The sequence below is a fragment of the Mus pahari genome, chromosome 17, assembly GCF_900095145.1.
Source record: "Mus pahari chromosome 17, PAHARI_EIJ_v1.1, whole genome shotgun sequence".
Taxonomy (NCBI): domain Eukaryota; kingdom Metazoa; phylum Chordata; class Mammalia; order Rodentia; family Muridae; genus Mus; species Mus pahari.
The window spans coordinates 54,045,478-54,057,641 of record NC_034606.1 but is presented as its reverse complement, the minus strand read 5'-3'; the positions used below and the strand labels follow the sequence as shown (position 1 = coordinate 54,057,641).

At 54.1% G+C, this 12,164-nt stretch overlaps 1 protein-coding gene across 1 annotated transcript; it reads right to left on the bottom strand.

Annotated features, from left to right (window-relative positions):
• Positions 1-524: 524 nt before the first annotated feature.
• On the bottom strand, positions 525-11,675 carry Trabd (TraB domain containing). Its single transcript, XM_021216756.2, has 10 exons — positions 11,586-11,675; positions 6,523-6,587; positions 6,149-6,227; positions 5,481-5,647; positions 4,796-4,936; positions 2,803-2,913; positions 2,569-2,708; positions 2,161-2,333; positions 1,970-2,081; positions 525-1,851 (listed from the first exon to the last, which is right to left on the bottom strand). The coding sequence occupies exons 2-10, from the start codon at positions 6,550-6,552 to the stop codon at positions 1,674-1,676; spliced, it is 1,131 nt and encodes a 376-aa protein (XP_021072415.1). The 5' UTR covers positions 6,553-6,587; positions 11,586-11,675; the 3' UTR covers positions 525-1,673.
• Between the last annotated feature and the right edge of the window lie 489 nt (positions 11,676-12,164).

The window sequence follows — 12,164 nt, the reverse complement described above, 5'->3', positions numbered from 1 at the left end:
CTATCAACCCCTCTCCCTCTGCATGGGCAGTGAGAAGGTGGGTAGGTGGTGTTTTCTGTGACAGCCTGTAGCACCTTAACCCTGGCCAGAGCATCTGTATTCTTCTTGCTGCCACTAACACTGACTTCACTGACTACCCTCAGGGTTTGCCTTGCTCTGGCCTGGCAATGATATACAACTGTTTCAGCCTCAATGCTCCTAACACAGGCAAGAAGAACCTACCTTAAGGATCTTCTGATCCACTCCTATGTTCCTCCCCCTCTCCCACTGCCAGGTAATAAAGTGTGAACCAGAGGGTTGTACAGGTGCTGAGCACATGTAAGGCTCATCTTGGCTGGCACATAGATAACCTTGCTAGGCACTAGTGAGCACCAGGGTCCAGCCTGTATACTTTGCTAAGGTGGGTAGTATGTCCCCTGGCATGCAGGAATACCCCCAGCATCCTGCAGACCTTGAGACAGATGACAAAAGAGGAAGCCAGTGCCCCATCGCCTGAGTCCCATTTCCATACACTTCACAAAGCGGGAGCTTCCAAAATTAAAATTTATTTCTTTCTAGGGAATGAGTCCACAAGTGTGAGACAGAGTACACAGCCAGCCAGCCCTATGTCCCCGCCCAGCTCCGTGTCTCACCTGATTTGGCAGCCAACACAAGGACAATCAATGTGGTCTTGCCAGGCTGTGCCATAAAGCAGGAGCCACAGCCTGTACACATGAATGGCTGGCTGCGCACAAACCAGCCATGGCCCTAGGTTCGTGGCCCATAGTGGGTGCCTACTGCCCTCAGTGCATCTCAGCTAATGCACAGCAATCAGGCCAAGGCCCTACCAACACCAGGGGCAGCCTTGCAGGCTCATATCCGAGGCAGCCTCACGCCACTCTGAGCTGTAGTGGTGTCTAGCAGGGGCTGGCCTGGACCCCCAAGCCGGCTCTGACATACACTGCCCACTCAGGGCACACAAACACAAATAAAAAGATGACTTCTTTGTCCTCACTGGATTTAAGGCTTGTATTTCCTGATATTTGCTTCAGTTTGTTTTCTCTTTGACGTCAAAATTACCTGAGTAAAAAACTTTTTGACATTAAAAAACAAAAACAAAAACAGAAAACAAAACCGCACAAAACTAAACCACAGACTCTCTGCAGGCAGAGATGCAGCTGGCAATGCCACATGCATGTCCAGGCCAGGCCAGGCCCTACACACCAGGAGGGAGGTGCATGAGACTCAGCCCCAAACCCACAGTGAGATGCACTCAGGCCCAGATGCTCCTGCCGGCCAGAGCACAAGGCACAGTGAGGTAGGTAGAGCAACAGCTTGCCAAACCCACCTGGGGTTAAGGGTGGGGTGTCTCAGTGCCTCCCCTCAGCTTCTGGTCCTTTTGGAACTAGGCCGCTGGGTCCTGACACTGCGGATGGCCCTAATGCCCATAGGTGGCCCCACAGTGTGTGTGGGCTGCTGGGAAGCCTGGGCTCAGACAATGAAATATTCTTTATTTGGGTGGGCTGGGCATTGGGAAGATAGGGAAAGCCTGGCCTAGGCCCCCATAGGGGGTGGCTTGGATGCATCTGTCCCCAGGGACATCCCCAGACAGGTGGTGCCAGCTCCTTGGGAGCACCCCACTCGATGCAGAGGAGTAGAGCCCCTGGGTGCAGTCTCTTCCTTGCAAGGTCCTCCTACCGGCCTGGCCGGGCTTCGCTCACCCTCTGGAGGCAGAACTGCGCAGCAGGCAGTGATAGGACCAGGTTCATGGTTCGACGGCCCATCCAGTACAGGCTGTAGCCCAGGAGACCAAAGAAGGCAGCCTTCACGGCCAACCGGGACACTCTGCCTGAGAGGGACGGTGGGGGGACTCTGTGGAGGGGAGAAGCATGGTAGCCCAAGCTGCAAGTGCACTCCCAAGGTCTTCCCATGTGTGGGTCACCACGATGTGCAGGTACAGGGACTGGGGGTGATGTGGGGAGGCACTCACGTCATGATCTCCTGGATGTTGAGGTCGGTACTCCAGTTCTTCTCAATGCCAGGCACATGCCCCATGCCAACAACGCCCACAACCACAGATGGGACACACTTCCTGGGCTCAGCTGTCAGGGGAGGGCAAACATCAGCGGCAGGCACAGGAACCAGTATCTTAGGGAGTTCCCACCCTGACCTTTCCATCACCATCAGAGGCGCGGGGAAGCTCAAGGCGCCGTGCGGCCTGCCGCAGCATATAGGTCAGATAGACATCACGCTCTGAGACAATGGTTCGATGCAGGTCAGGAAACTCCCCAATCATCTCAGCCATCATCTGCTCCAACAGGTCCTTCTGCTTGCAGCGCTCCACATCGTCTTTGCTGAGGGCAGAGGGCATGCCGCTAGCTGGTGTGTGTGTGTGGTGAACAGGGGACCAGTGGCAGGCCATAGGGATGGAGACATGGGAAGTCTGTGTCGTTGACTCGGGAAAGGGACCACAGCACTGTGTTCAGAGGTCATGGAGGGAAGCTAGCAAGAGCATGTGAGGAGCTGGGAGAGACATACAGCGGGTGTAGGTGTGGAATGTGCCAGGGACAGGCAGGGCGGCTGTCCTACCTGATGGGGTCTGACAGGAAGCACAGGCCCCAGGCCAGCTTGACTTTCTGCCAGAAGGAGAGTGCAGCAATGGCCCTCTTGAAGGTGACTGGGATCGGTCGGTCACCCAGGTGGAATTTGCAGAATGGTACCTTGCTGGCCTAAGGAAGAGGCCAGGTACTAGGACTTGTGATGCCATGGGTGGGTCCCACCAGTCCCTACCAATGTGTCCACAAAACCACGCCTAGCACCCACCTCCTTGAAGGCCTCCCTGAACTCGCCACCAGGGGCCATGCCCAGCTGCTCAGTGATGTGAGCAGACACCTTCAGCAGCAACATCTGCATGAGTCCAGACATAAGCCCATTCTGCAGGGAGAGGAACCATGTCAGCTGCATTGCAGGGTGAGCAAGGCAAAGCAGTATGGGGACAGCAGGGTGCCCTGGAGTCAGGCTGTTGAACCCATGGCTGTTCTCAGGCCCCTTCCAGTGGCAGGGGGCAGGGCATACTGGTACATGAAGAGGGTCACCACAGCAGGTCACCTTGGCCTCAAGAATCACTCAAATGTGTTTTCTCAGAAAACCAGTTTTCCTTATAGGCTGGTCAAAGATGTTGAAAAGGGGCTACCTGCCGGGGACCGCCTGACCGCAGCTGAGGCCCAAGCTGATGCAGAGCAGACAGACTGGAGTCCAACACCTAACAGAGAGCTTTAGTCCTTGCCACAGCCATATGTGGAGGGCAGTGTGGATGCCTAACATCTCCACTGGCTGCCTCTGGCCTGGCCAGGCTGCATGGACCCTGAGGTGTGGGTCAGTGTGCTGAGAACCCACCCTGCGTGGCTGATACAGCCGGCCTGGGCCAGCTAAGGAAGGAGCACCCATAAGCTGCTGGGTAGACTGTCTACTCTACCTTCCCAGGAAGGTCTGGCTCTTGCATCATTAAAGTGCCCTTTGAGACCTGGTGATAGGTTTACCCAATAGAAATGTCCTTACTTACCTAACTTGGGGGACAGATCACAAAGTCTAGGCTGGCCATGAGACTTGTGTGGGGCAGAGGTCCTGTTTATTTTTAATATTGTCTATTTTTAAAAATGTAGCACTGGTTGGCTTGGACCTCCTCGCAGAGAAGAGCAGGCTACCCTTGCACTCAGAGAGGCACCTATCACTGCCTCCCAAGCGCAGACACAAAAGGTGTGTCCCACCACGCCCTGTTTGTGGGATCACGAGTTTGGCAGTACCAACGGACTACTGTAGGAACTAGAGCTGATGAGGTCAGCTGTGTCCACATGGCCAGTCCACAATAAACCTGGACACCAGTGGCTTCCTGCTGGACAGCACCTGTAGATGTTATCACACACTGTTGCTGGGAGGACTCTGCCATTGGAGACTCCTTGAGAGGGTGAGGGGCAGCAGGTACCAGCCGTCCCCCCTCCCCTTGTTGACCTTTACCTTGCCCTCACAGGAGGGCACCCAGCAATGAGCACATGGCTTAGTCAGTTGTGTGGCTCTTTCTCTAGTACAGTGTGGACCCTCTGTTTCGAGGAGGGCATGCGTGGGGGTGGAGGACAGGGACAAGGGCAACACATGACTGGTGTTAAAATCACACCTGGGGGCTGGAGAGATGGCTCAATGGTTAAGAGCACTGACTGCTCTTCTGAAGGTCTTGAGTTCAAATCCCAGCAACCACATGGTGGCTCACAACCATCTGTAATGAGATCTGATGCCCTCTTCTGGAGAGTCTGAAGACAGCTACAGTGTACTTACATATAACAATAAATAAATCTTTAAAAATAAAAACATCCCACCTGATGAAATAGTAACATCTTTTACTGGGTATTCAGTAAGTGGTTTATGGTGACATCCCTCATCTGGGAGATTCCTGGGTTGAAGTCCTCAGCATGTCTGGGGACACTCATGAGGCCTCTGAACACGAAGACCACAATGATGTGCTACCACATGCTGTATGTATCTCTAGCCCAGGAGGGCTGGGGCAATGTGGAAGACAGGAGTTATACAGCAACGTGGTGGCCCAGACAATGCTCAGACCCACCACTTCAGCCTAGCAGAACTAGAGGGTAGAGGTTTCAGCTCTACCCTTTTCCTATCTGGTAGTGGAACCTTATCCTCTCCCGGGTGAGGGAGTGGGTTAGCAACCAGGGTACTATGGCACTGACCAGAAGGCCGCCCCACTGAGGAGCTTGTCATCAGCTCACAGGAGACTCTGGGCCCCACGGCCCACTCGTCTGCGCACCTGCCTGACAGCCTGCTGCAGCTTCTCCAGGCTGACCTCCTTGGCCTCTCGCAGCAGCGTTCTCTCATCCATCTTGAGCATGGATACACGGTACTGACAGAGTTCCACAACGACCACATCCGGCTGCACCTCCCGGATAGTCTGTAAAGCAAGCACCACACTCCAACACACCTATCCTGCTACCTTCCATACGGCAGTTCCACACTGGACAAGGAGCCCACATCAAGGGGCAGTCACTACTAACAGCCCGTGTGGCTTCGGCGACAAATTCTAGAGAAAACCAACTGAAGAAAGCTGTGCGATGCTTTACTTGCTAAAATGAAGAAAAAGCAGGAGGCTCCAAGCTGTGGAGCAAGCAGGAAGGCACCGCTTATCATCCCTGGGGGACTCCAGAGCGAGGAATACCTGCTCAACAGGTCCTGCCTGGTTGCCCTGGCCTGTGTCCCTGGAGCACAGACTGGCAGAAGCATAGCAATAAAAGGGCAAAATGCTTGGGCTGGAGAGATGGCTCAGTAGTTAAGAGCACACTGGCTGTTCTTCCAGAGGTCCTGAGTTCAATTCCCAGCAACCACATGGTGGCTCACAACCATCTATGAGATCTGATGCCCTCTTCTGGCCTGCAGGCATATATGCGGGCAGAATAATAAATCTTCAAAAAAAAAGGGGGGGGGTGCACAGTGCTTACCTTCACTACGTCCCTCTTGCTATCATCACTGAAGTGAGCAGTGCCCACCACATACACCCTGCTCCCATCCTCGGCCACTAGCTGGGTCACAGTACGTGGAAGGTTGGGGCGTTCACGCCGTCGTTTCAGTTTCATCTCCAGGAGCAAGTTGAAGGCATCCACATCAGCTACGACAGCCAAAGCCAAGTCATGGTGTGAGGGGCCCCATGTGAGGGGCCCGGTGCCCCTGCGAGAGGGGCCCGACGCCCCTGTGTGAGGGGCCAGGGCCCTGCTGCCTATGCACTAGCGACAGACCCTTTCTAGTTAGGTGAGGACTCAATCTCTGGCAGGCGGTGCATCCCACACACTGGCGTACACAGATGACAGGACAGACCACCTGATCACATCTGTGAATGGAGCACTATCTGAGGGGCCTCGGCAGGAGCTTTCTCACCACCCTCAACTAGACCCAAACTGTCCTAGAGGAGGGCCGAGGATGGGGAACGAGGGGGTGACTAGTGCCTCTGGAAGTGTCTCGGTCAGGTATATGGCCAGACGTGGGCTCATGCAGAGGCTCTGTGCAGATGTAAGCTGTACTGAGGGGTTCCACAGCTGGGCAGGCCACTGCCAGTTCCACCCCTCCCTGGAGCCCAGTGCTGTGGCTACGCCAAGTCCTGAGGGGAACATACAGATGCTCTGAGTGTCTCCAGGTAGCACCCTTGGCACTGCTTCTGAGGCCCCTGACGTTACCACGGGTTCCATGTCAGCCTGCAGAGGGGGAGAGTAAGTGTTCAAGCATGCAGGCCTCACCCCACAGGTCAGGCACACTCTAGGCCTGTTGTACTTCCTTAGCAAGCTCAAGAGTCCATTTGCTTCAGGGCTTTCCCATGGTGGTACTTCTTGCTGGACTATAAAATATCCTAGTTACTAAGTACATGCAGAGAAGCAGTTAAAGGGACCCACACTGGGACCCTCTCCTCCTGTGTACAGTAGCAGATGTTGCTGGGATGGGACAAAGGTTGTTTAGGAAGATGTTTGTTCAATCGTCCTCAGTTCCCATTACCTCTTGAGCTGGCTTCTCCTCTCCCTCCATGGCTGAACCACAGCTTCCTGATTGATGTAGGATGCCTGGGGAGACAGATACAGTCCTTACCTGGGGTCACATCAGAGATTACTGTGACAACAGGACTGGACAGGACCTCAGCGTTCCTGTCCCAGTATCACTGGCTGCCTCCTGGTATGTATGTGCTATTTGAGGTCTAGGGTCCTTTTGGAATGTGCCCGACTGGTAAGGGGCCAGCAGTATCCCTGAGCAACACACAGATGACTATGTGTAGACGTCGTGTCTGGCACAGGGGCTTCGGCCCACAACAGGTGCAAACAGTGACGCTAGCCTACATCTTCCTGAGGGGTTGTACTAATCCTCTGGGGTTGTTGTAGGACACAGTGCTGTGGCTGCTATCCCCATGGTAAGAAGCCACTTCAAGGAAGCTCTCCATTCTTTTTATAACGATGGCCACAACCATTTGGCTACCAGCCAGATGGAAGAAGGCTAAGCAAGACAACAATTAGCATCTTAATAAGTCAAGACAGTTTTTCCAGTTTAAAAGACAAATAAGCCTAACATGGAAGAAAGTGTAGTAGAGAGTTGACAAGGGGTGCTACCCTGGCAACCAGTCCACGGCACTGTGAGTGGTACCCTGGCAACCAGTCCACGGCGTTGTGGATCTTTACTGTGTTACTGGGAGCCCAGGGTTGGGGCCAAGAGTCCCAGATGGTGCAGAGGAAAGAGCAAAGGGGACAAAGGCAGTTTCAGACCACAGTACAGCAAGGTCAACAGACTTCATGTATCTGCCAATGAGACGCTGCCTACCTGGCAGACACACACACACACACACACACACACACACACACACACGCACGCACAGTCATGGATGTGCGTGTGTATATGTGTATGTGCACATGTGTTTGGGTTCCTGTGGAGGCCACAAGGGACAGATTACCCTGGAGCTGGAGTCACAGGTGGTTGCGAGGCATCTAAATGTTGGAAACTGAACTCAGGTCCTCTGCAAGGGCAGCCCGCCATCTCTCCAGCCTCCCTATGCAGTCCTAGCCACACCGTGTCCAGGCGCTGTGGTTCCATGCTAGTGGGCCTCATGAATTACAGAAGCTACGTCCTCAAGCAGAGTCAAATCATCAGTCCTATGTACAAGTCACTTGTACACAATGATATATTTCTTTTATACATGTTGCTTTAACAAAGGTGTGTGCCGCAATTGTGTAATTATCATACATCCCACAGGGGCTGAGCAGTCAGGACAGGAATACTCTGCAGATACAATGGTCTAGGCTGAAGAAAGCTCTTTAAAAATGACAAGTCTGTTGGAAAAATCTGGCCCCTGGGCATAGTAATTTTTTTAAGAGATTATATTACCAAACATGTATATTTGTGTGTCTGCGTGTGGCTTGTGCCCACAGGAGAGAGATGTCCTGGAGGCAGAGTTGCAGGTGGTTGTACGCCAGCAGGGATCAAACATCAGTTCTTCTAAAAGCAGTACCCGTGGGGAATGGTGGCACATGCCTTTGATCCTAGCTCTCAGGAGGCAGGGGCAGGCGGATCTCTGAGTCTGAGGCCAGCCTGGTTCACAGAGTGAGTTCCAGAATACCTAGGGCTATACAGAGAAACTGTGTCCTGAAAATTTAAAAAAAAAAAAAAGCGGGAGGTATAAACCCTCTAGGTTTTATAATGTTAAGAAACTAGAATATTGGGCTGGTGAGATGGCTCAGTGGGTAAGAGTACCCGACTGCTCTTCCAAAGGTCCTGAGTTCAAATCCCAGCAACCACATGGTGGCTCATAACCATCTGTAACAAGACCTGACGCCCTCTTCTGGGGTGTCTGAAGACAGTTATGTATGTAATTACATATAATAATAAATAAATAAAGCTTAAAAAAAAAGAAACTAGAATATTTTAGTTTTCCTTTGGCTACAGCAAGAAAGGATGTTTCTGCTTAGATGTGTACTGAGGGATATGTGTTCTGGAAAGAGCTGTGTCAGAATGGGGGTGTGGTAAGATGACAGTGGTACCCAACAGACCCTGGGGACATTCTGAGTTCGCTTTGATCTACCACTTCTGTCTCTTGTCTGTTTTGGGGCATCTCTGGTCCTGTTGTATGTGACTTAGGGGTCTCTTTGGGTATAATCAAACCTCTAACGCTATGTCCAGTATGAAAATGGGGCCAAGCCTAAGCACTGTCAGTCTTCTACAAGAAGAACTGTGACAGGGCCAGCTTGGGATCTAAGGCAGAGGGCAGCAGAGACCCTGAGACAGCCTCTGAAACCTTATGTTCCTAGCCTGAGGCTGGCTGTCTTTACAGAGGCAAGCAGAGCTTACCATACTGCTCCGGCCTGGGGGCCCCCTCCTCTCTAGTCTGGAACCTGTCCTAAAACACAACCTGGACATTTTATATAAAGGTCAGCACATCTGGGACCTGCCGTGGCTGGCTCAGAGCCTGTGCACAGCCAAGTCAATAGTAAACACCCTGGCATCTGTGCCTGGAGCTTCACCCTTCGCCTTTCATTAACAGAATTAAGTGCTTCAAAGAAACAGGAACAAGGAAGTGTGTAGGGAGGGCTCTGAAGAACCTGCCTTCCAAGACAGTGTAGGGACCGTCCCTTCCACTCCATGTCCCAAACAGTCACTAACAGTGAAAAAGGAGAGGATAACCCTTGGTCTGGCTAAAGACACGTAAGCAAACCAGTATCACTAACAGCAGCACCAGGCCGCCAGAGCATGAGATGCAAACTTAAAACATCCTGTATAGGTGGGCGGGCCAACCAGAGGCTGTAGCATAGCCAGCAAATGGGAAAGAACCACGTCGGCTTTGCCTGCCCTGCCCTGCCCGCCCTTTAAGAGGTGGAGCTGCCCCAGGTTTGTAGTTGGCTTGGTAGATCTACCCTTCAAAGCTTGTCCAGGGTGCCTCTAAGCCTTTGAGGGGTATGGAGGCCACTAGAGCTGGAACACTGGCTCCAGATAGCCTTGGAAACTCCCTGGCTGGTTAACAGCAGGACTAGTCTCACCTCTGGTTGTATGGTAGGTGGAGGGGTCCACAGGCTGGTCAGGAGACAAGCCCTGAGCCCTTGGATCATCAGACACACTCGATACAGCCCCTCATCTAGAATAGGGCCAGCTGGGAGGGGTGGTCAGGCAAGAAGGGCTACTGAGAGCCTCTCCCCACCCCTTAAGCCAGAAGTCTGGGATTCTGGGTACCTGGCACTATCAAATCTACACATTTTCTAACCCTTTGGCTTCCTGCCTTCAGATGTAATCTCATCAGGCTACCAGTACCTCCTCACCCTGATCGCCATTTCTGGCTGAGCAACTGAGGCAGGCCTCCACCTCCATACTCACCTAAGCACCCAGTCGCTGTACCTCCACAACATTTGTCACGTATCCATCTCAGACACAGTCATGCCACAAGAAGTGTCTTCCTACTGCCCAACCTCCCCAGGGGACAAATCTCTTCATAAATCCCCAGTCAGTAGCAGACAGTTTCCAGACCTGTTCCCGGCTAAGACCAAACCTTCACAGCATAAAGTCAGAGGGCTGGGATTACTGTCAAAGAGGCCTCAGCCAGCATCCCCGAATGAGCAGGGCTGTGTCAACCAGCATCCCCGAATGAGCAGGGCTGTAGGGATACATTTCCAGGCCGGCTACCAACCAGACACGATACTTCCATATGCTAAACAACAGAACTTTTAGCATCTGCTAAATTTCTAGGGGAACTAGCCTCTGAAAATTCCCAGCAGTCTGCGGTTTTAAGAGGGGAAGTGTTGGCTCAAAGAGAAGAAAAGGCCCACTCCTGTCAGGGCCCACAAGGAGGTAATGGCCCTGGCATACTAGGTCCAAGTAACCAGAGTCACGTCAGTCAAGCTCCCCACTTGCCCAGCCCCACAGCCGTCTCTCTTCTGGATCCTATTCAGACTGTGTCCTACCCAAATCCATATACTGAAAATATAAGGCTCAAAATAATTACATCAACATGCAGAGGTTTTAAGAGACGACTGAACTCAGGTGAGGCCATAAGGCAGGACCCACGATGGGATTAGCATCCTTGTAAGAGACACTAAACAGCTATGAGGACACGACCAGAAAGGGCGACAAGACAGGCAGAGTCTTCATCAGCCACCAGAAAGACTAACATTCGACCTAGGATTCCCAACCTCTAAAGCAATCCTAAGAGGAATAAATGTTTAAGTTTCTCAATCCACAAAACCCTGTTACCACCATGATCTGACACACCCATCATGCTTTTCAATCTCTTTAAAAACAAAACAAAACAAAAAAACAGTTTTTCGGATGGCAGCTTGCTCCCCACGGCTGGTCCAAAGCTGACCGCGACCAACTGGAAAAACTAGACAAGCCTTCACTGTCTACTCAGAAAACCAAGACAGCAAGAAATGACAGGGTGTGCAAAAGCCCTGGCCTCCTCTTGTCGGTTTCTGGAAGCCCGGCCACTGCAGGATCCGGGTAAACCTGCTCCGGCAGGACATATTTTACCTAAGTGTGGCAGAGCGGAGGGCCGGAAGAGGAAACAAACCGGAGATGAAGAAGCCTGGCCAGCCCTCCCGGGACCTGGTTTCTGTCCACCTGGCGATGCCCCGGAGGAGCCTGCAGGCTCCTGCCTAGCAGTCCACTGTGCCAGAGCCCTGCTGGCATCCTGCCCCCAGTACCACGGGCCACCGCAAGATGAGTCTTCCTAGGGCGGCAAGACAAGACAGGGAGGCCCAGGGACAGCTGTGTCGCACAAGACCGGCGGACCTCCAGCCCCTCCGCCTGGGGAGCTCGAAAGCTTGGAGACTGTCCCCACTTCTAAAGAAGCTCTTGGACGTCCCAAAGCCAGCGAGAGCGCTTCGGAGCCTCCGGGGTCCTCTCGGGTCCTCCCGAGCCCAGGAGCATCTCCACCGTCCTGGGTCAGCCCGAGCCGGTGGGATCCGTGCCCCTGGTCTTCGCAGTCCCCGCCTGCAGCCCGCGCCCTCCCGCACGCGCCGTCGAGGCGCGAGGAGCCCCGGCCCGCCCGCCCGCTCTCCTGCCCGCCCGCCCGCCCCGGTCAGGCCACGGCGTACCGAGCGAGGCGGCGGCGCTCCTCAGCCGGCCTCCATGCGCGCGTCGCCGGGCTGACGGGCTGGGCCGGGGCGGGGCGGGGCGGCCGGACTGGCCGGCCGGGCCGAGGGTGCGGGCCGCGCAGCATGCCGGGAAGCACCTCCCAGGGCCGCGCGCGCGCGGCCCCGCCCCCGCCGGGGTCTAAGCGCAGGGCTCCGCCTCCGGGCCCGACGCCCCCAGGTCCTAGAGAGCAACCCCGGAGCACCGCGGGGTGCTGGGCCCCCTACAGCCGAGTCTGTGCGACGGAGCTGCGTTCTGGAAGCGTCCCTCCGCACCACGGCCTGGAGTCTAGGGAGCCGTCTGCGCACGGGACCGGGATAGAAACTAGGGATCGTCTGAGGCGCCCTTCTGGTTTCCTTGGAGAATCGCATGCCAAGTGGAGAGGCTCAAGGGCAGAACTAAGGGGCAAAAGCTGGCCCAGTCAGCCCCAGGCCATCAGGACCTCCTACGTGTTCGGCTGCTTGTGACTGAGAGCCCGGAGACTGCTGAGGTCTCTGGGTGGGCGGGGCCCCAGTGACAGCAAGTGCCCAGTATCTTCACCC